Raw genomic sequence first — 26,083 nt, 5'->3', positions numbered from 1 at the left:
TCACTAATCATCAGGGAAATGCAAATCAAAACTACACTGAGATATCACCTTACACCTGTTAGAATGGCTATAATCACCAAGACAAAAAATAACAAATGTTGGAGAGGATGTAGAGAAAAGGCAACTCTCACCTACTGCTGGTGGAATGCAAACTGATGCAGCCACTATGGAAAATAGTATGGAGATTTCTCAAAAAGTTAAAAATTGAAATACCATATGACCCAGCTATTCCACTACTGGGTATTTATCCAAAGAACTTGAAATCAACAATTCAAAGAGACTTATGCACCCCTATGTTCACTGCAGCATTATTCACAATAGCCAAGATGTGGAAGCAACCCAAGTACCCACTGACTGATGAATGGATAAAGATGTGGTATATATACAATGGAATTCTACTCAACCATAAAAAAGACAAAATTGTCCCATTCACAACAACATGGATGGAACTTGAGGGTATTATGTTAAGCGAGACAGAGAAAGACAAACACCACATGATTTCACTCATATGTGGAAGATAAACAAATACATGGACAAAGAGATCAGACTAATGGTTACCAGAGAGGAAGGAGGTTGGGGGGTGGGTATAAGGGGTAAAGGGGTGCATTTATATGGTGATGGACAAATAACAATGCACAACTGAAATTTCACAATGTTATAAACTATTATGATCTCAATAAAAATTTTTAAAAATCTCCTGGCAGTAAAAATCTATACAGTGTATGCTGAATGTATGGAAGGGAAGGGAAGGTACTCCACACGACTATATTCTTCTTTGCAACTCAGGGAGAAAACAAAGTTGTAGTTGCAAACAATAGGTAGTCCAAGCAAAAGGAAAAGGAACAAGTCAATCCTTAGAGGCCTCAGGAAAAGAAACGGGCTAACTGTGAGACAGCTTGGAACAAGTATGACACACTAAATGCTTACACTGATAAGGAATTCCAATTGACCACAGCTCCTCATCCCCAGTTCTCTAACTGCTCCTCACCTTATGGGTGTTACCAAAAGTCCATCCCCAGGCCTAAGAGAAATTAATGTTTTAGGGTGAAGGTCTGCCTTAACTGGATGCTGTTGAAATGGAAGGAATATGAAGGAATCTTTATTGTGACTTACTGCCAACAATGTCAGATGCGCTTGGCACCTGAGTTAGAAAGGCCTGTCATTAGTGCTACGCCTAACAGTAATAATTAATCTCTCTAACATTATATGAGCTATAATATTAGTATTATAGTATACTTATATTAGTATATATCTACTGTATACTGTATATATATACTGATATTAGTATATATCATTAGTATTACAGTCCCTGGGTCAGGAAGGACTTCCTAGAAATACAATCACCAATTATATTATTTCCATAGGAAAATCTTTTTGAAATTCAATCCTTTCATAAGTTGAAACTGACCAAAGATAAATAATAAGACTGACCATAGTACAGTGGCCAAACAGCCTGGGTTGAAGTCAAATTCCACAAACCACTACTTGTATGATTTTGGACAAGTTTCTTTAATCTCACTATGCCTCCATTTCTAATTTGTAAAACAGATGTTACAGAAAAAGTAAGTAAAAAAAGTTAGGAGGTTAAAAAAAACCCCAAGATTTAACTACTCCAAAAAGATTTAAATGACTTAATATGAGTAGATAAATAACTGCTAAGTAAATGTAGCCATTATTGTTATTGAGGAAAAGTGAAATTCAAATTCTTATCCATCTGATATACTTCTATTTACCCTTAAAGACCTAGTTCAGCCAATCCTTTCTGAAACTCTTCCTGAACACTATACAAACTAAATATTCTCTCCTTTGTCTTCTCAGTGTATATTCAACTATTCAACTAAATGTACATTCACAATATTCACAAATTCACATATTCAGAATCATAGAACCTTGAGTTAAACTACAGAGGTCATCTACTTCTAGTTCAAGCAGACTTTCAAAGTTACATATTTATTGTACCTTTCCCAAAGTTATCTGTAAGGATATCTGTGTATGAGCATATTGGTTTTCATATCTAAAGATTTTTAAAAAATAAACAAAACATTATAATCAGACATTAAGATCCTGAGTCTCAACACCAAAGTATCAAAAGCTGAAATTCTTTCAGGTTCTTCTAAATCTTTCATTTATGGCCAAAACACAAAAGATATTCAACCTACTTTAACAACAGAATTACTAAGTCTGTTTTATATAAGTAAAAGATATGGATGTAAAATTAGGATATTTTGAGTGAATGAGTTGTAGTCTCTCAAGAACTGCAATAACTAAAAAGACTAAAAGTATGTGGCACAAAAACAATCTATTAAATAAAATATAGTATCACCTACTACTCTAGGGTTTTTTTAAAAAAAGAAAAATTTGTATTATCTTCTTGTTCACTGTTTGGAAAAATTATATAACTTTATTGAAAGACTTATATAGATAAAAACAACATGAGCTTTGTGCCTAACACTACAATAATTTTTTAGGGTGTAGTTCATAAATATGTACTTATCGGCGCCAGACATATAGGCTGAATATATATATGAATTCTAATATCACCTCCTCATTGAGGCTTTCCCTGAATGCCGTATCTAAAATAACCACCCCAATCATTTTCTATCCCTTATTCAACTTTATTTTTCTTTGTTGCATTTACCATGACTAATATATATTATGTCTCATTTGATTATGATTAGACTCTCCCAATAAAACATAAGCTCCATAAAGGAAAGATTGTCTCTGTTTTATAAAAAGTTATATCCTTGTTGTCAAGAACAGTATCTGATCTACAGATGGTGCTTAATAAAAACGAATGAATGAGTGACAAATGCTTTTGAGATAACAGCATGACTTTTAAATGTTTGGTAAAGCAAAAGGTACAATCATTTCAACCAAAACTGAGAGAAGGTTCATTTCACCAGAACTTTAAAGACTATATTTTACTGCAATTCAAGGGTATACAGAAGGAGTAGGAGGGCAATTTACAGACAAGTTTGTTTCCTCAAAGTTCCTGTGGGGTAAGCTGTGTTCATTCTTGACTTAGTAACATGGCACAACAGTAAGAAAATAATAAGTTCTCTCATAAATGAACACTTTAGAATATCTTCTGATTTTCTAAAATCAAATGAATTTGCTCGAAGCTTTTATTTCAGAGCAAACAAAAGAACTAAATTATTTTGAAAAGTGAGCCAAAGTCCAAAGTATAAACAACTCTTAAAAATCAACCTCAAATCAACCAAATGCTAAGCAAGAGAACAAGTCTCTACTATTATTTGAACTAAGCCTCTTTAGGAAAGAAGTAATGAAGGAGAGAAGCCAAAGGAAAAGTCACAGAACTGAGAAGAAGCTCACATCTCTGCCACCATGTGGTTAACTAAGAAATCTGACCAGATTCCATTCTTCAAGCTACACATGTCCATTCACCAAGATAGACCACATTCTGGGCCATAAAAACACCTTAACAAATTTAAAAGAATAGAAATTATACAATGTCTGCCCTCAGATCACAATGGAATTAAACTAGAAATCAATAACAGAAAGATAACTGGAAAATCCCAAAATATGTGGAGATTAAACTCATTTCTGAAAAACACATGGGTCAGAGAAAATCTCAAGAGATATTAAACATATTTTGAACCAAATGAAAATGAAAACACAACTTATCAAAATTTATAGGATGCAGCAAAAGCAGTGCTTAGAGGGAAATTTATAGCATTTAATGCACATATATATATATATATATATATATATATAGTCATGTGCTGCATAATGATGTTTCAGTCAATGACAAATTGCATATATGGTCCCATAACATTAGTATCATATAGCCTAGGTGTGTAGTAGGCTATACCATCTAGGTTTGTGGAAGTACAGTCTATGATGTTCACACAATGACAAAATGGCCTAATGATGCATTTCTCAGAAAGTATCCCTGTAGTTAAGCAACATACGACTGTATTACAAAAGAAGATCTAAAATCAAGCACCTAAGGTTACACCTTAGGAAAACAGAAAAAGAGTGAATTAAATCCCAAGTAAGCAGAAGAAAAGAAATAATAAGAATTAGAACATAAATAAATGAACTTGAAAACAGGAAACCAATAGAGAAAAATCAATGAAATCAAAAACTGGTTCTTTGAAAAGATCGAATAAAATTAATAAGCCTCTAACCAGGTTAAGTAAGAAAAAAAGAGAGGACACAAATTAGTAATATCAGAAATGAAAGGGGGGACATCACTACAGATCCCATGGACATTAAAAAGCTAATAAAGGAATACCATGTTATGCCCACAAATTTCATAACCTAGATGAAACGGACCAATTCCTTGAAAGACAGAATTTGCCAAAACTGACACAAGAAACAGACAATCTGAATAGGCCTATATTTATTAAAGAAATTGAATCAACAATTAATAACCTTCCAAAACAGAAAGCACCAGGCCCAGATGGGTTCACTGGTGAATTCTACCAAAAATTTAAGGAAGAAATTATACCAATTCTCTACAATCTCTTTCAGAAGATAGAAACAGAGGGAATACTTCCTAACTCATTCTATGAGGCCAGCATTACCTTGTTACAAAACCAGGCAAAGACATTACAAGAAAAGAAAACTACAGACCAATATCTCTCATGAACACAGATGCAAAAATCCTAAACAAAATATTAGCAAATCAAATCCAACAATGCATAAAAAGAATTATACACCACAACCAAGTGGGATTTATTCCAGGCATAGGAGGCTAGTTCAACATTCAAAAATCAATTAAAGTAACCCACAAATTAAAGTAACCAACAAATCTCCAATATCCCTATCAAAGTCTCTAATGTCTGCATTAGAGTTGTCTCAAAGCATGGTTTAAGGACCACCAGTTTCAGACTGAACTGTAAAACTCATTAAAAATAAGATTCTGAAACTCCATCCCCCAATAATGGGGCCCAGATAAGCATTTTTAGCAAGCATCACAAGCAAATCCTATGCAAACTCAAGTTTGAGAACTAGTGTCCTAACTCACTTTTCAAAACTCAGTTGAAATCGGGGGCTGGCCCCGTGGCCGAGTGGTTAGGTTTGCACGCTCCGCTGCAGGCGGCCCAGTGTTTCGTTGGTTCGAATCCTGGGCGCGGACATGGCACTGCTCATCAAACCACGCTGAGGCAGCGTCCCACATGCCACAACTAGAAGGACCCACAACAAAGAATATACAACTATGTACTGGGGGTCTTTGGGGAGAAAAAGGAAAAAATAAAATCTTAAAAAAAAAAAAAAAAAACTCAGTTGAAATCACCTACTACATGGCCTCCTCCCCCCAGTTAGAATTAATTTCTTTCCTCTGTACTCTTTGAGGGCATAACACATATTTCTCTCATAACATTTACCACATCCTCTTCCTAACACCTCTCTCTACCTGCCAAAAAGAAAACTTTCTCATTAATTCTGATTGACTAAGGCAGAGGTTTACAACCTTTTTTCCCAACAGACCATAGCTCGATACCAGCAGTAAAAGTTACCACAGGACGGTACATAGATAAAACAAACCATGAAATATCTACAATTCCAGGAGCTAGCTCCAATCTACTTTTCTCCCACACATCAGCCTAAATGGTGGCAATAGCTATTTGATTGAAGAGTTGATCTGTAATTTTCAAAAAAGAAAAGTACAACAGAACAAATAGTTTTATTCCTTCAGTAAATTTTCTATGGACTGTCCATTTTCACAAGAACATGAAAGGAAAAAAAAGGAGTGAATACTCAATACTTTTAGTCTGGATCATAATCCTATTGTCATTGCTCACAACAGGAGGAATTTATTACATGCACAGGCATGTATTGAGTTTTGATCTATATAATGTATCGGACAATAAGAGAAGAGAATGAATTTATATTGATTAAAACAAAAATAAAATCAAGGTGTCCCAAGGTTCTGCTTTCCATTCTGACATAGTATTTAAGATAGTAGCGCAATACCTGGACAAACATATGGACAAAAATTCCAAGTACTACCTACATAATGTATAAAAAGTGAAAAGGAGAATGATAAAAGAAATCAAAATGGCAAAGAAAAAAAGAGTAGAAATCAGACTAAATTTTATTTAATCAGAAACATAGTTATCCTGAAAAAAGTCCTAAATGAAGTCATAGAATCATAAATAAAAGAGTTAGAAGGTGTTTTAATCCCCACCAAGTCTCACCTCTCTTATCTAGGAAGAAACTGAAACTCTTATCTAAGTTGAGTGATTCTGCCAAATTCATACACCTAATAATGGCAGAATCTGGGTCTTCTGAGTTCAAGTATTGCACTCTTTTCATTATATCATTAGGCGTAAGCCCTGCAAAAGTTCTCAATTCAACCAAGCTGAATCCTAAATAAATTTAACCCTTGTTCATTTTGTTTAATGGCTAAATTCTTTCTTTTGAAGGATTCCAAGCATTGACCACACTTGCACATACAGACATTATCAATTTCACAGCTGGGAAATTTAAAGCAGAGTTAATTAACTCAGAAATATAGGCAATACCAGAATGGAGAGCGTCAACTACCTAGCTCCTGGTGGCATTCTCTAGGTGACATTCTCTTAAGTGACATTTTGAGAAACAGCATGAGTTTGTTTACCTTGGCTTAAAACAAAACTACCTTTTTTGAGCTGGCAGGGGGAGAGTTCTACTTTTAGTATTACAGAATACTGGGAATAAGTTCACATTCAACTTCTCTGTGACTATTATAAACTTAAGGATTTTAATTACACTCTATCTTCAATTTTTCAGACCAAGATGTCAAAGACTGAACTTAAGTCTAAGAAGTAGCAATCTGAGTTTTAGTTCAGATTATGCCAAACTATTGTTACCTTAGTAAATCACTGCCTATTTCTAGACCTCAGATTCTTCCTTCTGTAAAATTAGGGGTTCCGGGGTGGTTAGGCTAATTATTAACTTTGGTTTCTTCTTGTTCTACTGTTCCCTATCTTTGTCTAATTTCATTGATACAGATGGGGAAGAAAAAAAAAAACTCTTAATGAATACAAACTGTATTATTCACTGAGGTTTAAAAACACACACACACAGTGCCCAAAAGAGTCATAGGTTAGCTGGCAGAGAACACGAGGAACCACATTATTTGTAAGTTCTTTTGTTTCACATTCAGTGAAGTTTCTAAAAGTCATTCAAAAGTCAGTCATCATACACAATAGCTGAACGATGTCAACACTTGGTCCTGAAAAAGCATGGCAAACTGTGGCTAAATTCCAAGACAGAATCCCCTTCAGATAAGGATTTGAAATCTTTTAGACAAGTAACTGACAATGTTGAACTTTACAGGACCCCTGTGATCTCAGAAAACAGCAAAGGTTAAGAAATCCCTCCACCCCTAGCCTTCTGTGTTCTCGAAACTGCTTATTCCAAGGACCTGCCTGTCCCCATAGGACTTAGGTAAGACTCGTGGATGCTCCCCTTATTTACCTATGACAAGGCCAGACAAAGAGCTTGGAAATTCTCATTCTTTGCTTGTCCCCATAGATCAATTGGAACAAAATGTTTGTACCCCAGCTCTGGTTAAGATCCTCTTCCCTAGGTCCCTGAACTTTGGCGCACCTTCAGTTTGAAACAAGATACAACTCCTCCTTAACAATTCCCTATTACATTCTCCCTACTGCAATAGCCCCTTTCTTCACGCCCTTGCAATACTCCTTTCGAATAAAGTCTCCCCTTACTAAATCCAGATTTTTTAATTTGACACTCTTTCCAATTCCAAAAGGGTTGAGCATGAAAGACAAACTGACTTTGCCGTTTCTTAAAGTGACAAGTGTTGATCCTCCACAAGAAGGGGATCTGCTGTGTCCATCTGGAAAGGCTAAAGGCACCCTAAGGCCTGAAATTCTTGGCCACTGCCTTGCAGCTGAGAAGGAGGGAAGGGAGATGATCAATCGGGCAAGGTCAACTCTGGGACCACCTGGCGCCACGCGCCGTACACAGTGAATGGGCTACGAACATTGTGGCTACCTACTCCGTACTCCTGTACAGATCTTGCGGTTGGGCAGGACAGGTGCTGCTTCCTCAGGGGCCCAGGCGCTCCAGCTCTCTGGGGCAGGTGGTGGGTGGGTCCTGCCCCGCGGCTCATCTCATTGCTCCCGCCCGCTCCATCCCCAGCTGGGCAGCCGACCGGCTCCCTTCACAGGACTGACCTCCCGGCTCCTTCCTCCCCACTGTTGTTACTCCAGCCCTCACACAAGGACTCACCATGGCACCAAAGACAGGTCGTGAACCAGACGCCTTGGAGTCGCCGGGACCTTCCCGGACGTCCCCTCCCCACCCTGCAGCCGGGAACCTCTCGACACCGCGAGGGAGAGGGTCTTCCGGCTCTGCCGGAAGTTCTTCTCGCGCGGGACAGGAAGTCCCGCCCCTCTCCTGAGCGCTGGCGACCCCACGCCACGCAGAGGTGAGGATACGCAGGACGTCCTCTACGGCCACTTCCGTGGATCTAGGTTAGAGGCGGGGGGTGGTGCTGACCTTGAGAGCGCGTCGGGGAGGCGCAGGCGCAGCCCAGGTAGGTGGGCGGGCGGCGCGCAGTTGCGTCGCGTGCCGGGATCCTGAGGTAGGCGTGTGGTCTGGGTCGGAGAGCTTCCTCGCCCTGGAGGTGGTGGAGGTGCAGGTTGGTAAGCGAGGTGGGGGCCGACTCCAGACGCGGCGGATTTAGTTGGGGGTTTTGGAAAACCACAGTGAGGCCGGGCTCGTGCTGAGACCACATCGGAATTGACTCAGCTCAGGACGCCCTTTCTCCCTTTGCCTTCTCGTTTCCCCGGCTCTCACTTGTTGGAGACTTTGCAGATCTCCACAGACCCGTCCCTCTGTCGTCTCTGCGACCTGCTTTAGGGGATCCTCCAACTCTGCCCTTCTTCAGGGCAGGGGAATTTGATCGTGAGAAGTTTCTTCGCTATTCACAGATACCAGCTGAAGCCAGAAGGACATCTACCAAGAGCAGAGTAACCAGGAGGAGAATTCTGCCTATTTAATGCATTCCGAAATGGACCGTTTCCTTTTAGTTTAAAAAATATATTTCATCATCTGGAAAAAAGTGGAACTCCTCTATAAGTCTTAATTTTGTGTTGTTTTTTCCGAAATCTGTACCTGTCAACTCTCTCTGCCTTTTTATTTGGCTATAACAAGTTATAGTACTGGAGGCAGGCTTGAAGTGGATATACACAGCACCTTTAACCCGGAAATTAATGTGACAACTTGGGGATCCTTGCTCCAGTCGGTCATGATAGATGATCTACAGTTTCATCTATGGGGTCTGTTTTGCCATAGTATCTAGTTTTATCTTAAAGCTGGAATTGGGAAGGGAAACTGAGAAGCTTCAGAAGAAGTTAAGAAGGTTGGGCAGGCAGGGGTGGCTGTAGGTGTTAAGTGTCACTGTCCTTATCAAAGTACCTGGAGAGCATGAGATCCAAGCTATAAATGGTGAAAAACCGTGGGAGTCAGAGTTCTGAGCCACTCAAAGAAGCATGCACAGGGTAGTTGCTTTATGTTAGAAAGGGGGCTGGAGACTGAATGTATGAGTTGTTTTTACTTTGAATTGGGGGGGTGGTTAATTGTATGACAGAGAAGATGTAGGAATCATAAGTAGTACTAACACTGGAAACAGCTAGAGCTGGGGTGGAGCTCGGAAACTGTGAAACATCCTGCTGAGCATGGATCCAGAACTTCCCTGAGGGTTCCACTTCTGCTGTACAGGGTCTAGGTTGTAAATTAACAAGCCCCAGGGCATCTGCACATGCTAAGTGTGATAGAGAGGGATTGGAGTTGTCTGCTGGTGTACCTGTGGGAAACAGCTGCTATCCTTGAGGAAGAAAAGGTGGAGAAGGAAAGTGGCTATCTGTCTGCCAGTGACAACACATGCTGTGAAGTCTTGCTCTTCTCATTTCTGACGCTGTGGTTCTTAGATCCATCCTAAACCTGACAGCCTCATTGAGGTTCACAGAGCGTCTCCTATGTGACTGTAAGACTGAAATTATGATCAGAGTGGAATCCATTCCTGCCAGAGTAAAACCATGAAAGGAAATCATAGTATTCATTATCTGCTTATTATTATTATTATTATCATTATTTTTGGTGAGGAAGATTGGCCCTGAGCTAACATCTGTGCCAGTCCTCATCTATTTTGTATATGGCATTCCGCCACAGCACGGCTTGACCAGCTGTGTGTAGGTCCACACCCGAAACCCGTGAACCCCAGGCCGCTGAAGGAGTGTGCTAACATAACCACGATGCCACCCGGCCCACCCCTCTGCTTATTATTTTTAATAGATTGTGGGCTTCTATGTTTCTTATTTGGTGTATGGCAAGTTGATAAATGACCCTTTCATTGTGAAAAATCTGTTATAAGTAATGTTTTTTAAAAATTAAAATACATGCAAAAATGTTTTAAGGCAGCATCTCCCAGTCTTTTTTATCCCACAGAATACTTATAATGTTTTCTATCGGTTACCTGCCTTGAAGTAGAGGGATTTACCTATTTCCATTACTTAAAATAGATGAGAGTCTTTGACAGAGGTATAAAGAAAGGGGAGAATTATGAAAAGGGAAAAAAGATATAGATGACAGATTAAAAAGAAATTTGGTAGTTTTGGCAAGGGAGTTAGGAGTACAATCTTTGATAAAAATCTTGGTTGCTTAGTATTAGAGCTTTGTGATGAGATGCAATGTCCTGAGTGAGAACTGTTCTCAAGTACTTAAGAACACTAACACAAAATTACCTCCTCTTTCAACACCCACAGTGACCTGGAACATTTTCAACCTTTGAGAACTATCACTTTTTCAAAGTCCAGCCTCATGGTCTTTGTAAAATGTTTTCCTGATTAGCTCCTCCTCTAAGAAATTTCCAGCACTTTTTCTTACATTTAATAAATATGATTATTATATGGGTTGTTATATGGTGCTTTTGTCATTTTCCCCCCAATGTATATTGTTTTCCTAATTGTACATAAACACCTGGAGAGCTGGAACCTTTTTGTGTTGCCCGCCCCCTTCCCCTTAAGAAATACTATTTAAATGAATGTTGTGGACAAAATCACTTCAGTTAAATTGCTCTTAAAATGCTTTATGGACAAAAATATTACTTGTAGCAATACTTATAATGGTTAAAAATCAGGAACAATCTTTAGCAATTAGAGATTGATCAAATTCTATCATATATACTTAGTGGAATATTATCTATTTTTAAAAGTCATCAGGCTAGTCTTTCTAATGGAAACTGTTTGTTTTCTAAGATAAAGAGCTGGATGCAGAGTTATGACTATTATAATTGCTTTGACAAGGAAAAAATCCTAAGCATAGAAACAAGTAAAAAAGGAAATAACCAAAGTATATAACTCAACATTCCTGGAATGACCACACGAAAACCACCTTTCTGTAAGGGGGTAATTTTTTAAAAATTTATTTCCTTTTACTTAAGAAAGGATGAAAGGAGCTTCCCCTCCCCCGAAATTATGCTTTGTAACATCCACCTATATTACTCTCATCTCTCTAATTTGGCAAAAACAAACAAACCTGTTCTTCAGAAGGGTATTGCAAACCTTTAATAATTCAATAGCCTTCCTCTGAACTGTTCCTTTATTTACATGTTACCATAGTAACCTTGATATCATTTGATACCTTTTGGTATCAGGAAAGTCTAAACACCCACCATCAAAAGCAGTAAATACACAAAGCCATAAAAAAGTACCTATCTGTTTAAAAACTTAAATTAGCTTTATTCATTCATTAAATATTTGAGTGTCTACTGCGTCCCAGTCACTGTTCTAGGCTTGGAGAAACAGTGGTAAATAGAGCAGGCATTGTCCCTACTATCAGGGAATTTACATTTTAGTGGTAATAGACCATAAGTAAATAAACAAGAAAAATATAAGATACTAATGGTCCTAGGCAAGAAATTAAAGTAAATGACTGTTTTAGATCAGGTGACTAAGGAAAGCTTCTAAGAAAGTGCCGTTTAAGCTGCTGTTTGGCAGGAGAATCCAGCTTTGCCGATATTGGGGAAATCATTACTTGCAAAGGGGACAATAATGCAAAACTCTAAGGCATGAACTAGCTTGGAATATTTTAGGAAGGAAAGAAGGCCTGCCTGGTTGGAGCATAGTGATAAGAGAAAAGTATAAGTTTGGGGGTAGGAAAGGGCTAAATTATGTTGGCATTGAAAGCCAGGAAAGGGTTTGGATTTTATTCTAAGTACAATGGAAAAAGCATTTAACCTGAGGAGTGATATGAAATAATACATTTTTTAAAACCTACTCTAATATTTTTTTAATTGAAGTGTTTGGTCTGCTTACATGTAACACAATTACTAATGAACTTGGATTTAAACCTATTGTCTTATTATTTGCTCTTTATTTGTCCCATCTCTCCTATGTTATTTTCCTTCTTTTAGATTGATTATTTTCAATTATTTCATTTCCGGCACCTCATAAGCTTGACAGTTATATTTTAATAACTGTACTTCCTGGACAATATAAGGACCTGAGAACACATTATCCTCATTTACCACCCCACCCCACGTTGTATACGTTGTATAGACTTAATATATATTTCTTAAATTCTTCAAGACATTATTATTTTTATGCAATTAATGTGCATTTATATTTACTCAGATATTTACTTTGTTGTGCTTCATGACTCCTTGAGTTTTTGAGCTTCCATCTGGGATCATATTTCTTATTCCTAAAGAACATGCTTTAGTATTTCCTTTTGTAAATGTCTGCTGCTGACAAATTCAGTTTTTGTCTCCTGAAACTATTTCACCTTAATTTTCAAAGAACATTTTTCCTGAATTAGCAGCTATTTTATCATTTTGAAGATAGATTCCATTGCTTCTGGCTTCTGTAATTTTTTTGAGAAATAATTTTTGCCCCTTTAAAGGTAATCTCTTTTTTCCTCTGGCTGCCTTTAAGATGTTTGTCTTAAATTTGAAGCAGTTTTACGATGATGTGACTAAATGTTGTTTTCTTTGTTTTGTTGTTTGTTTTCTTTTTGAGATTTGTAATGCTTCTGAATCTGAGATCTATGTCCTTATCCTGTTTTGGAAAATTCTCAGCTATTATCTCATCAGATACTTCTTCTGCCGCACTCTCTCCCCGCTCCTCTCCTTTTCATACTCCACTTAAATGTATGTTAGATCATTTGACTTTATCCCTTATGTTTCTGTTCATTTGTCTCTCCATGGTTTATTCTGGATAACTCTTACCTTTCAGCTCACTGTTTTCTTTTTAATAGTCTCTAATCCGCTTTAAACATATCTGTTGAAGCATTTATTATTTCAGTTATTATCTTTTTGGTTGTCAGTTCAAGCATTTCTGTTTGGTTCTGTTTTAGTTTCTGGTTATGTAGCTAGTTATCTATCTCAATTTGATATTTTATTTTCTCAAACATATTAAACATAATTATTTTAAAACCTGTGTCTAGAAACTATGAGGTCTGCTATTGCCTGAAGCTTCTTTGTTTCTTTGTTGTGGTTGCTGTTTACCATATTGTCTTATTTAATTTTATGTTACATTTTTTTATTTTATATTACTTGAGTTATTTTTATTTATAAAATTTTGTTGATTTATGTTATGTTGTTTTTGATTAAATGTCAGAACTAGTATATGAAGAAATTATAGTTTGAAGTCTAAAATGATGATATTTTCTACAGAAAGGATTTATGTGCCCTGGCAAGGGCTTTGGACACTAGTAATCTAAAATCATCTTAATCTAGACAGTGATTGAGATGATTGAAATCTGAGCAGATATACTTCTAGTTCATACCCTCTAAGGTCTCAACTTGAAGCCTGTAGAATTTGCCAGAGCAGGCCCTGAACTCCAATTTTTGTCTTTTTAACTCCGTGAGTTAATCAGAAGCTCTGTTCAGCTTCTCAGCCATCTTCTCAGGAATCAGCAAATACCCCAAAGCAAAAGCTATCATAAATGCTGGGTTCAACAACTCTGGTTTTTTCTTCTGGATTTTCCACTGCCTCATTAGGTCTCTAATGCCTTCAGATGTTTGTTTTATATTTTGTCTAGCTTTTCTAGTTGTCCTCAGAAGAAGTACTAGTCTAAATTATCTAGTCCATCATTACTAAAAATAGAAATGAAAAATACTTTAAGTACACATGAACCATTTACAAAATTTAACTATAAAAAGTGTTAAAATCTCAAAGGACTGGTATCATTTAGATCACGTTTCTAATCAAGGTATAATTAAGTTAACAATAACAGAAATCTAGAACACCTCATATATTTGGAAAATAAGAATCCCATTTCCATGTAAGATGGGTCAAATTCAAATAAAGATTCTCAATGAAAAATAGAAAATACATATTCAAAACTGAACAATGACAAAAATACTACATATCGACATCTAGAGAATGCAGCTAAAACAGTACAGTCGTGTGCCAAATAACGTTTCAGTCAACAGTGGACCACGTATACAATGGTGCCCATAAAATTAGTACTGTATAGCCTAGGTATGTAGTAGGCTATAGCATCTAGATTTGTGTAAGTACATGCTGTGACATGTACATTGTTCGCACAATGACAAAAACGCCAAAAGACACATTTCTCAGAATGTATCCCTGTCATTAAGCAATGCATGACTGTACCTAACACGGAAATTGAAAACTTTAACTACTTAAGGAAGACTGGAAATTAAAGAGCTAGTAATCAGCCCTAAACCTCAGGGATTAGGAAACGAATAATGGAAATAAAATTAAAATAATGAAATGAATGGAACAAAAAGCAAATATTTAATACAGAGGGGCAACAAAGTCAAAAGTTGTATCTTTTAATAATATTGATAAATCTTTGACAAGATTACTCAAGAAAGAAAGCAGACACAAAGATTAGAAATGAAAATGAGGACATTTTTACAAATGCTGTAGAGATTGAGGAGATAGCATGAACAATTTTATTAAATGAAAAAATAGTAAGTGAAGTAGACAGTTTTCAGAAAAATGTAACTTTTCAAAAGTCATTCAAGAAGAAATAGAAAATAGGAGTAGTCTGCTTGCTATGTAAGAGATTGAATCAGTAGAAATTTTCCAAAAAGAAAATATATTGCCCAGACAGTTTTGCTAAACATTTAAAGAACAAATCATTTCAATCTTAGACAAACCATTTCACAATATAGAAAAGAGAAAACACTCTTCTATTCATTTTATTAGGCTTCTGTAACATTGACACTAAAACTTAATAAGGACAGTAAGAGAAAGTCCAATCATATTCATGAAGATAAAGGCAAAAGTCCTAAGTAAAATAGCAAACATAACCCAGCAAATGTGTAAAAGCGATAATAAATATGATCAGGTTGAATTTAACCAAGGAATGTATTTTAACATGTTAAAAGATTAAAGGAGAAGGGGCCAGCCCAGTGGTGTAGTGGTTAAGTTTGCATGCTCTGCTTTGGCAACCTGGGGTTCATGGGTTCGCATCCTGGGTGTGGACCTACACACTACTCATCAAGCCAGCTGTGGCTGCATCCCACATACAAAATAGAGGAAAATTGGCAGAGATGTTAGCTCAGTGACAATCTTCCTCAAGCAAAAAGGGGAGGATTGGCAACAGATGATAGATCAGGGCAAATCTTCCTCACTAAAGGGACAAAAAGATTAAAGGAGAAAAACGATATGGTTGTCTGAGTAGATGCAAAAAAAAAAAAAAAAAATGCTTTTGAAAAAATTAACATAGACATGGATAAAACCTTTTGCCAAATTAGAATTGTGCAGAACTTTATTAAGTCAATAAAACCTACAATAAACATATCTGAAGATGAAATTTTTGGAGCAATCCCTTAGAATCAGAAACAAGTGCCATATTGGAGATCCCAGCCAGCATTGTAAGACAATAAAAACAAAGGACATAAAGATTAGAAATGAAGAAATGTAATTTACAGATAAGTTGTTAAAATAAGAGCTTTGCAAGAATTCTGGATGTAATAAAAATATACAAAAGTGAATTGCATTTCTCCAGCAGAAATGAACTCTTAGAAAGTGATGTTTTTAAGGGACAGTTAGCAGTAAAGGGGCACATTTGAATGGTGCAAATGGCAACTAGACTTTTGATGGTGAACATGATGTCTATACAGAAGTTGAAATGACATACACTTGCAATTTATACATATTATAAACCAATTTTTTAAATGATTTTTTAAATATACTGTTTACCATATTGTTTTAAAAATATTAATTACATAGGAGTAAGCTAAAAAATATAGAAGACCTTTAAGGGGAAAAAAATCACAAAACGTTATTGAAAGACATTAAGAAATATCTAATAAAAAAATACACCATGTTCAAGTATTACGAGACTCTGGAGTTAAGATGGCAATTCTCCCCTATACAGTGAAAGCAATTGCAATAAAAATCCCAAATGAGTTTTGTCAGAAACTTGAGAAGCTAATTCTGAAGTCTATATGAAAGAGCAAAGGGTCAAGAAATTCAAGATAGTCCAGAAGCAGAAGACTTAAGATAGAACTGACATGTCCAATAGCAAGAATTACATAAAAATTATATTAATAGGTGTTCGTAATAGCCAAAAGGTGGAAACAACACAAATGTCCATAAGCTGATCCAAGGATAAACAAAATGTATATCCATACAGTGGAATATTATTTGGCTATAAGAAGGAATAAAGTACTGATACCTGCTGTAACATGGATGCACCTTGAAAACATGCTAAGTGAAAGAATCCAGTCCCAAAGACCACATATTATATGATTCTATTCATATGAAATGTCTGCAATAGGAAATCTATAGAGATAATAGATTAGTAATTGTTTAGGGATGGTGAGGTTTAGGAAGATGGGGACATTAGAGTAGTGATAGCCAAAGGATATGGGCTTTCTTTCTAAGGTGATGAAAATGTTCTAAAATTGATTGGTGATGGTTGCAGATATGTGAATAAACAAAGCCACCTCATCATACACTTTAAGAGGTGAATTGTATGGTGTGTGAATTATATCTCGGTAAATGTGTTAAAGCTATAGTAATTAGGGTAGTGTGGTATTAGGGATGGAAAAATTGATTTATCCTGGAATACAAGCCTAGAAATAGATGCACTTTTATACTCTTGATTTCAGACAGAGGTGACGTTGCAGGCCAGCAGGAAAAGCAAGAGCATTTCAATAAATCGTGCTGGATGTCCACATGGAAGAAAATGAAATTGGACCTCACTCCTCCTTTTTTTTCTTTTTAAGGAAGATTAGCCCTGAGCTAACTACTGCCAATCCTCCTCTTTTTGCCGAGGAAGACCGGCCCTAAGCTAACATTCATGCCCATCTTCCTCTACTTTATACATGGAACACCTACCACAGCATGGCTTTTGCCAAGCGGTGCCGTGTCCGCACCTGAGATCCAAACCGGCGAACCCCCAGGCTGCTGAGAAGCGGAACGTGCGAACTTTACCGCTGAGCCACGGGGTCGACCCGGACCTCACTACTTAACATATACAGAAAAATCAGTTACAGATGAATTAAAGATTTAAATATGATAGGAAAACCTATTAAACCTTCAGAAGACAAGATAACGAGATATCTTTATGACCTTATGGTAGGGAAATGCAAGCTCTGTGTGGAAGAAGGAATTGTATATTCAAAACCATTAAAAGCCTCTGTTCAAAAGAAACCATAAGCCTTTAGGGTAGTGTTTGATTTCACTTAGGCATAGGAAATGTAAAAGATGAGCCTGTAACATTTTGTTGTTCAAGATAGCAAGAAAGCTATCATAGGCTTCCAGGATCATGCCAGTGGACTCAGGAGACAATTGAAAAGCATCTCACTGGCCAAAGATCGGACAATCTGAGTATCAATAAGGATACACAAGTTCATAGAAATTCTGAAATTCACCTGAGCCCAGGTTGGAACATATCAAATGCAATGGATTAGAACTATCAAATGTCTTTAAATCTGTGAGTTCATAATGATAGTAAAACTAGCAAAAAGTATCTAGTTGGCCAACACTGGAATCAATTCAGTATTTTGAAAACAAGTTTTTAAAAAAAGGAGTTAATCAAGCATTTGTCCTGCCTTTCCTATATGAGCTGTACCACAGGTAACCAAATAGTAAATGGGGGGTGGGGGTGGGGGGGGAGTTTCTCTACATACACATATTAATAAATGAAGAAGGAATGGTAGAATTAGAAAATTGCCATTTTGAGATTCCTAATGAGTAAATGGATTTATTCATTGCACATCAACAGCTGCTAACTTGACAAACAAGGGAACTTTACATGCCTCTTAGTGGAAAAACACACCATCAGCTATTAAAAAATCTTACCCAAGAAATTGAGCCTGATACTAGGAAATGTAGAGAACGTGTTAAACAACATGGCTATGCAATCAGGAAAATCCAATTTATGGAAAATCGTGAGATAAATTAACTTCAACAAATATGTTGCAAGAGAGAAGATGGAGAAAACTAGATTAAAAGAGGCTTACTTAAAAGACATATGAAGCAATGTGTGAACCTGTATTAGTTATCTATTGCTGTATAACAAATTATCCCAAGACTTAACAGCTTAGAACTAAAAAATATTTATCTCTTACAGTTTCTGAGGGTCAGGAATCCAGAAGTGGCTTAGTTAGGTATTCTGGTCCTGGATTTCTCATGTGTTTGCAGTCTTCTGAAGGCTCAACTCGTGATAGACAATCCACTTCCAAGATGGGTCACTCACAGGGCTGCCTCAGTGTCCTCACAACATGACATCTGGCTTTGCTCAGAGCAAGTGATTCAACAGAGAAACAGAAGCCAAACTCACTCAAAGTGATAGACCATTATTTCTCCTGTGTTCTCTTAGTCCCACAGATGACCCCTGATATAGTGTGAGAGGAAACTGCACAAAAAAACATGAATACCAGGAGGCTGGCTACCATAATTTGGCCTCCAAAGATTCACATTCTTCCAATATGCAAAATGCACTTATCCTCTCCCAAAGGTCCCCAAAACTCATCCCCTTACAGCATTAGCTCAAAGTCTAGAAATCTTGATCAAGTCCAGGTGTGGATGAGGCTTTTTAGTGTACTTCCTTAAGCGCAGCTCCTTAAACAGAGTTCCTCTTGATCTGAAGACCCATAAACTAAAGACACAGAGTATCTGCCTCCACACACCTACTAGAAAATGGATGTGATAAGCTCTATAGACCTGTGTATTTTAAATGAGGCACATAGGTTCACAGAAATTCTGAAAGCCACCTGAGCATGGCTTGGCAGTTACTTGATTAGGATTCAAGGCCTGAGAGTAATTCTCCATGGCGCTTAACTCTGCCTTTTGGTCTCTTGGATTCACCCACTGAGTCATCCTTCCTTTTCCATGTTTACAGCTATGTAGTTGTCTCTGCCTATAGAAGCTTTGATGTTCAAAAGGCTCTTTTCGTTTGGTTCTCTGTCTCTTTCGATTCAGGCTGGCAAACAGCATGCTAATATAATTCTCTTTAAAAAGTCTTTTTTAAAAATTATATTCTTATAATTCTCTTATAAACTTTATGGTCTCCTGTGAATTTTATTTGAGTTCATGCCATTAGACAAAGCAACACTCATAAATCCCTTCCATATAAAACCTCTACCTTGGGATTTTGATGCACTACACTCATAAACTTGTTAGAAGATTTGAAATTTGATTGAGAGGTCCTGTGAGGCACACCCTTTGTGTCTGAATGAAAATACTCTGAGGCCCCACACTAGATCTTTCTGAGGTGTTAAAGGGCTTTACAACTATACCCTCAACTTTGTATTTTCCTGTTAGTGCCCTGGATTTGTCCCTCCTTCCTTTCCTAATTTTGACATCATTTGTCACCTGGAGAGGCTGGGAATCTTCAAATCCCACAATTTCTGGCTCCTTTTTGTTTAACAGTTCTTCCTTTAACTTTCCTCTCTCCTCACATTTTGCTATAAGCAACAAGAAGAAACCAGGTGACATCTAACTTTCTGGCTGGAAATCTTAACTAGATCACCCATTCATTAGGCATATTTTCTACTTTGGACATAATTGCAGGTGACAAATTTGCTGAACTTTCTGCCACTTTCCTGCAGTTTCCAATTAGACTTTTCTAATCTGTTAAGACCTTATCTACAGCCTCCTCAAAGTTATGTGTCTACCATTTCTTCAAGGCTCTTCAAACTTTCACTAACACTCTCTTCCAAGTCCTTCCACCTTCTGCCCACTGCCACTTCCAAAGCCACTCTTACATTTTAGGTGTTTGTTATGTCAGTAAGCCACTTCCAGGTACAAAAATCTTTATTAATTTTCTAACGTTTTATAACAAACTATCCCGAAACATAGTATTTAAAGCAACAAACATTTCTTATATCATGCGGTGTCTGAGGGTCAGAAATCCAGGAGCAGCTTAAGTGAGTGGTTCTAGCTTGAGGTCTTTTGTGAAGTAGCAGTCAAGCTGTTGGCTGCGGCTACAATCATCTGATGGTTTAATTGGTGCTGGAGGACCCACTTCCAAGATGGTTTACTCTGTTGGTTATTGGCAGGATGCCTCAGTTCTTCACTGGATATTTATCAGAGTACCTCAATTCCTCACCACATATGCCTCTCCATAGAGTTGTGTAGCTCTCCCTAAAGCAGATAATCCAAGAGAAAGAGACAGAAGCTACCACGTCTTTTATGTCTTTTTTGACCTAGCTTCACAAGTGACATACCATCACACAGATATGTGGCCAACAGGTTGGTCACACATACCAACCAAGATACAGTGTGAGAGGGCATTACACAAGGGTGTGAATACCAGGGAGTGAGAACCATTGGGTGCCATTTTGGAGGCCAGCTTCCACAGGACTTTATCTGGATCATGATTCAAACAAACAAACAAAAAAGCACATTTATGATAATTGGAAATTTGAATGCTTATTGAATATTTGATGATATTAGGGAATTATTGTAAATTACTTTATGTGTTATAGTAATTTTTAAAGATCCCTTATCTTTTAGCGATACATATTGAAATGTTTATAGATGTAATGATATGTCTTGGATATACTTCAAAATAATAAGAGATAGGGAAAGTGGGTGGTAGTGTAAGTGAAGCAAGATTGGTTATGAGTTGATAATCATTGAAGCTGGGCAGTTCATAAATGGGAGCTCATTATTCTGCATACTTGTATACATTTTTTTAATATTTTCTATTAAAAAAAAGACACCATAAGGCAAGTAGAAGATAAGTCACAAACTGGGAGATCTTTACAACCCATAATGGCAAAAGGATTAGTATTCACACTGTGTAAAGAATTACTACAATTTAATTACTTAATTAATTTTGAGGAAATGTAGCCCTGAGCTAACATCTGCTGCCAATCCTCTTCTTTGTTTTGCTAAGGAAGACTGCCCCTGAGCTAACATCCATGCCCATCTTCCTCTACTTTATATGTGGGATACTTGCCACAGCATGGCTTGACAAGCGGTATGTAGGTCCACAGCCGGGACCCAAACGGGCAAACTCCAGGCCACTGAAGCAGAATGTGCGAACTTATCCGCTGTGCCACCAGGCTGGCCCCACAATTTAATTTAAAAAAAAAAAGATAGATAATGCTCTCCACACTTCCCCACAAACAGGTAATTTGTAGAGGAGGAAACCTGAAGAGATGTTGAACCGCAAACAAATGCCATTTCACACCCACCACATAGGCAAAAATTTAAAAGTCTGACAATATCACCAGAACATTTATCCCTTGCTGGTTGGAGTATAAATTGATATAATCAATTTAGAAAACAATTGGCATTATCTAACAAACTTGACGATGTACATCTTCTATGACCCAGGAGAAGTGTGTACCAGGATATATGAGCAAGAAAATTCATAACAGTATTATTAGTGTAGTGAAAGGGAACCAACCCAACTGTCCATCAACAGTAGAGTGGTTAAATACATTGTGTATACTCATGCAGTAGACTACAACAGTGGGAAAAAAAGAATTACAAATCCTTGGACATGGATGAATCTCTAACAATGTTGAGCAAAAAAGGAATTCACAGAAGAATATTACAGTAGAAGTCCACTTTTACAAATTAAAGAACCAATAAAAGTAAATATCTTGTTTAAGGGTGCAAACATAGAAGCAAATCTATAAACTAAAGCAAAAGAATGGTAACCACAAAAGCAAGATAGTGATTCTCTCTAGCTGCAGAGAGAAAGAGATGGAATACAGAAGGAACATCAAAGTGTGATTATATATGTTGCTTTAGCCTCAACAGTCCTGATTTGCCGATTTTCCTGGTATAGTAACTAATAGCACTCTCTTTCACTCTCAGAAGGGTTCTGGTTTGGATAATAAATTATATGTTCATCCTTTTTAAAGTAACTTTTCTTCCTTTAATCTAGATTGAGGGCATATGGACCTTCCTTGTATCATTTATCCTTATATCACACAGGTGTATTACAACTGCTCATTTGAAACTAGCCCCAACATTTAATAATTTTAAATTTTAGCCAGTGACAACACAGTAAGAAAAAAATCTGTATGTAGGACAAATGTAAGTAGGATTTGAATGAAGCCCTTATCATCTGGGTGGATGTGGAGATAAATAACATACCATGTGCCTGGCATTGTGTTAAGCCCTTTACAGATATTACTTCATCCTCATAGCAAGGCTTTTAGGTGGGTATTATTATTTTAATTTTGCAGATGAAGAATCTGAGGCACAAAAAGTATATGTAACTTAACCAAAGTCGTACCATAAATGACAGAAGATAATTTGAACCCAAGGAATGTTACACCAGACTACGTGCTCTTAACCACAATGCCCAAGTCCATAATAGACATTCTTAATCTTTTTTGTACCATGGATTCCTTTGGCAGTCTGGTGAGGCCTATAAAGCCCTTTTTAGAATCAGGTTTTAACTGTGTAAAATATGCATAGAATCATAAATGAAACCAATTATACTAAAATACAGTAAGTTCAACAGAAGTGTGTATGTATGTTCTTCTTTATTAATGCATCAAATAACAAACTCTAGCAAAAGGTATAATATTATCTATAATTTTAAAGTAGTGAACACCAATTTTATGTTGAGATTTCTACAACTATAGTAATGTGATGGGAAAACATCTGTGATTTTTATGGGTGAAAAAGTCACCGGCACTTCTGATAACACTGTGATTTACTGCCTATTCACAATTGAAAGAAATACTAAATTTCACTTAGAGATTAGCAAAAATTAAGGTATAATATTTTTCCCATTGAAATTCACTGCCCTCTGTTTTGTGACCTTAATTCATAGACTTTGTGACATATTTTACTTCAGAGAGGTCATATTCCCCACCCCACCTCCCACTTTCTGGTCTGGGGTTACACTCAAAATGAAATACACAAATAAATTAGTTTATTAGAAATAAAAAATGTTTCTCCATGTGGTGAACTTAAGTGGGGGATGAGAAAAAGGGATGTGTTAGAATGACCAGGTGTACATGTAGATAATGGGAAACTTGAAACTGCTTTAGAGCATTTTATTTGACAGGTTTAAAACTGGTTCCAAACACATACTGCCACATGCATTTATTCATAAAAGAATTCATTATTGATACCAAAATGCCCTACAGTATACTGTTTGTCGATACCTGTAGCAACGTAACAATCAAAAAAGAAAATTCAAATAGTTGGACACATTTAAAAGTTCCATTGGGCTAAAAGCAAAACATTTTTGATTCGTCTTTCTCATGATTTGATGTCCCAGCAGAGCAACTGGGGAACCTAATTCTGACCAACAAGGAAGAATTGCTTGGCTAATTGGAAGTGACAGAAACCTTGGGAGAAAACAACCACATACTGAGGATAATTATCAGAAGGTAACATGGGCCCTAAAGGATAGTGTCAAGAAACCTGAAGCCCCCAAATGAGGTGAGACTTGCAAAAAATGCTAAGAGAGGACAAAGAACGGGATTTTAAAATTCTGTTCAGAGCCAGAAGAGGATCAAGGAAGGGAAAAGTCCACTTCCAGTTTCTGGTATAAGATTAGAGCTGACAGAGAAAGCAGAACTCCCTAAATATTATTGTGCTTCATTCTGTACAAAGAGAACTTGAGAAGTAGGGCGACATTATAGAAAGAACTATGTGTGTTTGTGGGCTCAGGCAAACCTGGGTTTAATTCTCTGTTTCAGTTCTTAGTAGTTATATTACCCTGGGTCTCCTTTTCCTCATCTGTATAGTAGAGATAATCATATATTTCTCTTAGGATTGTTCTGAGTAATGGAGGCAACACATTCAGAACACTGAGCCAGGCTCACAGTAGTGACTCAATAAATAGCAACTTATTAATATTACTCAAAATAGTAGTATAAATATTGACAGGAAGCAGTACTCTTCCCAAATAGGAGAAGAAAATCTAAGAGTACCTAACAGTTCCAGTTTAGATTATATTATGTGATATGAATGGCTTATATTGCAGTCATTGGGAGGCAAAGTACAAATGAGACCTGAGAACAACTGTCCTCATCTTTGAAGAATTATGGGAAACAGAATAGGTGCTAGAACACTAAACATGGGCAAATGTCTGCCTTTAGGGTGAAAAGTAGAAATTTGAAACCTGGAATTATTTGCTTTTTGACTCAGTAATGTTCCCTCTCATTGGTATAGTATTCACTCGCCCAGGGAAGGGGGAATTTCAAAACAAAGCAACTGAAACAAAGGAATAGATTGAATTTTCCAAAGTGCTTAAAGTGAAGACACAAGTCTTGAAACCTAAGGTGATGAGGAAAGAACAGATTTCTTGAACTTCTTCAATGCTTCAAGAGGTAAAATTGGAAAGAAGAAGGAAAAAATTGTATCCTTAAGCAAGATCTGGTGGGTTGAATGGTGGCACCCAGAAAGACATGTCCATGTCCCAATCCCTGGAACCTGTGGGTGTGACCTTATTTGGAAAGAGTCTTTGCAGATGTAATTAAGTTAAGGATGTTGAGATGAGGAGATCAATCACCCTGGATTGTCTGCTGGGCTGTAAGTCCATTGATGCATATCCTTAAGTGACATAAGAAGGGAAGACACAGAGAAAAGGAGGCAATGTGACCACAGAGACTAAGACTGGAGTAATGAGGCCACAAGTGAAGGAATGCTGACAGCTACCAGAAGCTGGAAGAGGCAAAAAACAGATTCCCCCCAGGTCCTCCGGAGGAAGCACAGCCCTGCTGACACCTTGATCTCAGAGTTCTGGCCTCATAACTTTAAGAGAATAAATTTCTGTTGTTTTAAACCACCAATTTGTATATATTTATTATGTCAGCCCTATTAAGTTTATACACAGAGTTTAAAGAGAATCTAGCAATATCTCTAGAAAGATTAGGTTTTTCTGGGTTGGAGGGAATGGAGGAATGTGAAATGGACGGTGGAGTGTGGAGAAGGTCTGAGGGACTCCTTGGAGGGGAGAACCAGAGTGGAGTCAGCAAATTATAGACCACACAGTCTCTGCTTGGACAGAGATTGCCAGAGTTTAGAAGAAATCTGACAGGGTTGCTGTGCATTGCCAGAACCAGGATGCCGTGTGGCAGCCAATCCAATATTCAAAGTGCCCTCAAGGAGTATTTTATGTCCTCAGAGAGAGCTTCTGTTTGACAAATGCTTTCCATTCCCCACATAGCTGACTGTATGCCAATACTTTACTCGATCCTATCAAAACTACCCATAGGAAAAAGTACTTTTTCAATATTCCCTGGCAGTCTCAAACCGTCAGAAATAGAGGAAGGATCACGGACAACTAAAGGGGTTCCAGTGACGTAGAATGGAAATCCATGTCACTCGGAAACCCTACCTTCAGTCTTTTTTTTTTTTTTTTAAGTTTGGTACCTGCGCTAACATCTGTTGCCAACCTTTTTGTTTCTTCTTCTTCTTCTCTCCAAAGCCCACTGGTACATAGTTGTATATTCTAGTTGTGAGTGCCTCTGGTGGTGCTATATGGGATGCCACCTCAACATGACCTGATGAGCGGTGCCATGTCCGGGCCCAGGATTGGAACCGGCGAAACCCTGGGCCGCCTAAGCAGAGCACGTGAACTTAACCACTTGGCCATGGGGCTGGCCCCCTCTATCTTCACTCTTTACTTGACTGAGACTTCATTCAATTGAGAGTCCTTAACACCTCTGATCCTGCACCAGGACCAC

General features: G+C 37.3%; 1 protein-coding gene and 1 long non-coding RNA gene across 7 annotated transcripts in view; one reads left to right on the top strand and one right to left on the bottom strand.

Annotated features, from left to right (window-relative positions):
• Positions 1-8,367, bottom strand: part of TMEM161B (transmembrane protein 161B) — a 68,666-nt gene extending 60,299 nt beyond the window's left edge. The window contains exon 1 of one of the 3 annotated variants that reach the window (XM_023618029.2): positions 8,209-8,367. In XM_023618029.2, the coding sequence (XP_023473797.1) occupies positions 8,209-8,211 (3 nt within the window). In that variant the 5' untranslated portion in view covers positions 8,212-8,367. The remainder of the gene's footprint in view (positions 1-8,208) is intronic. The other 2 variants (XM_023618032.2, XM_070233350.1) reach the window with 2 other exon arrangements.
• A 13-nt stretch (positions 8,368-8,380) lies between these two features.
• LOC102149881 (uncharacterized) overlaps positions 8,381-26,083 on the top strand; it is a 52,567-nt gene continuing 34,864 nt past the window's right edge. For 2 of the 4 annotated variants that reach the window (XR_002799823.2, XR_002799822.2), the window contains exons 1-2: positions 8,381-8,515; positions 23,671-23,831. This is a non-coding gene — a long non-coding RNA (uncharacterized lncRNA). Of the gene's footprint in view, positions 8,516-8,912; positions 10,890-23,670; positions 23,832-24,566; positions 25,183-26,083 lie in introns of those variants that run through there. The other 2 variants (XR_001378351.3, XR_011425197.1) reach the window with 2 other exon arrangements.

Source organism: Equus caballus, chromosome 14 (genome assembly GCF_041296265.1).
Source record: "Equus caballus isolate H_3958 breed thoroughbred chromosome 14, TB-T2T, whole genome shotgun sequence".
Classification (NCBI taxonomy): domain Eukaryota; kingdom Metazoa; phylum Chordata; class Mammalia; order Perissodactyla; family Equidae; genus Equus; species Equus caballus.
Note: the sequence above shows the minus strand (reverse complement) of the source record. Positions and strands in the feature narration are given on the sequence as shown.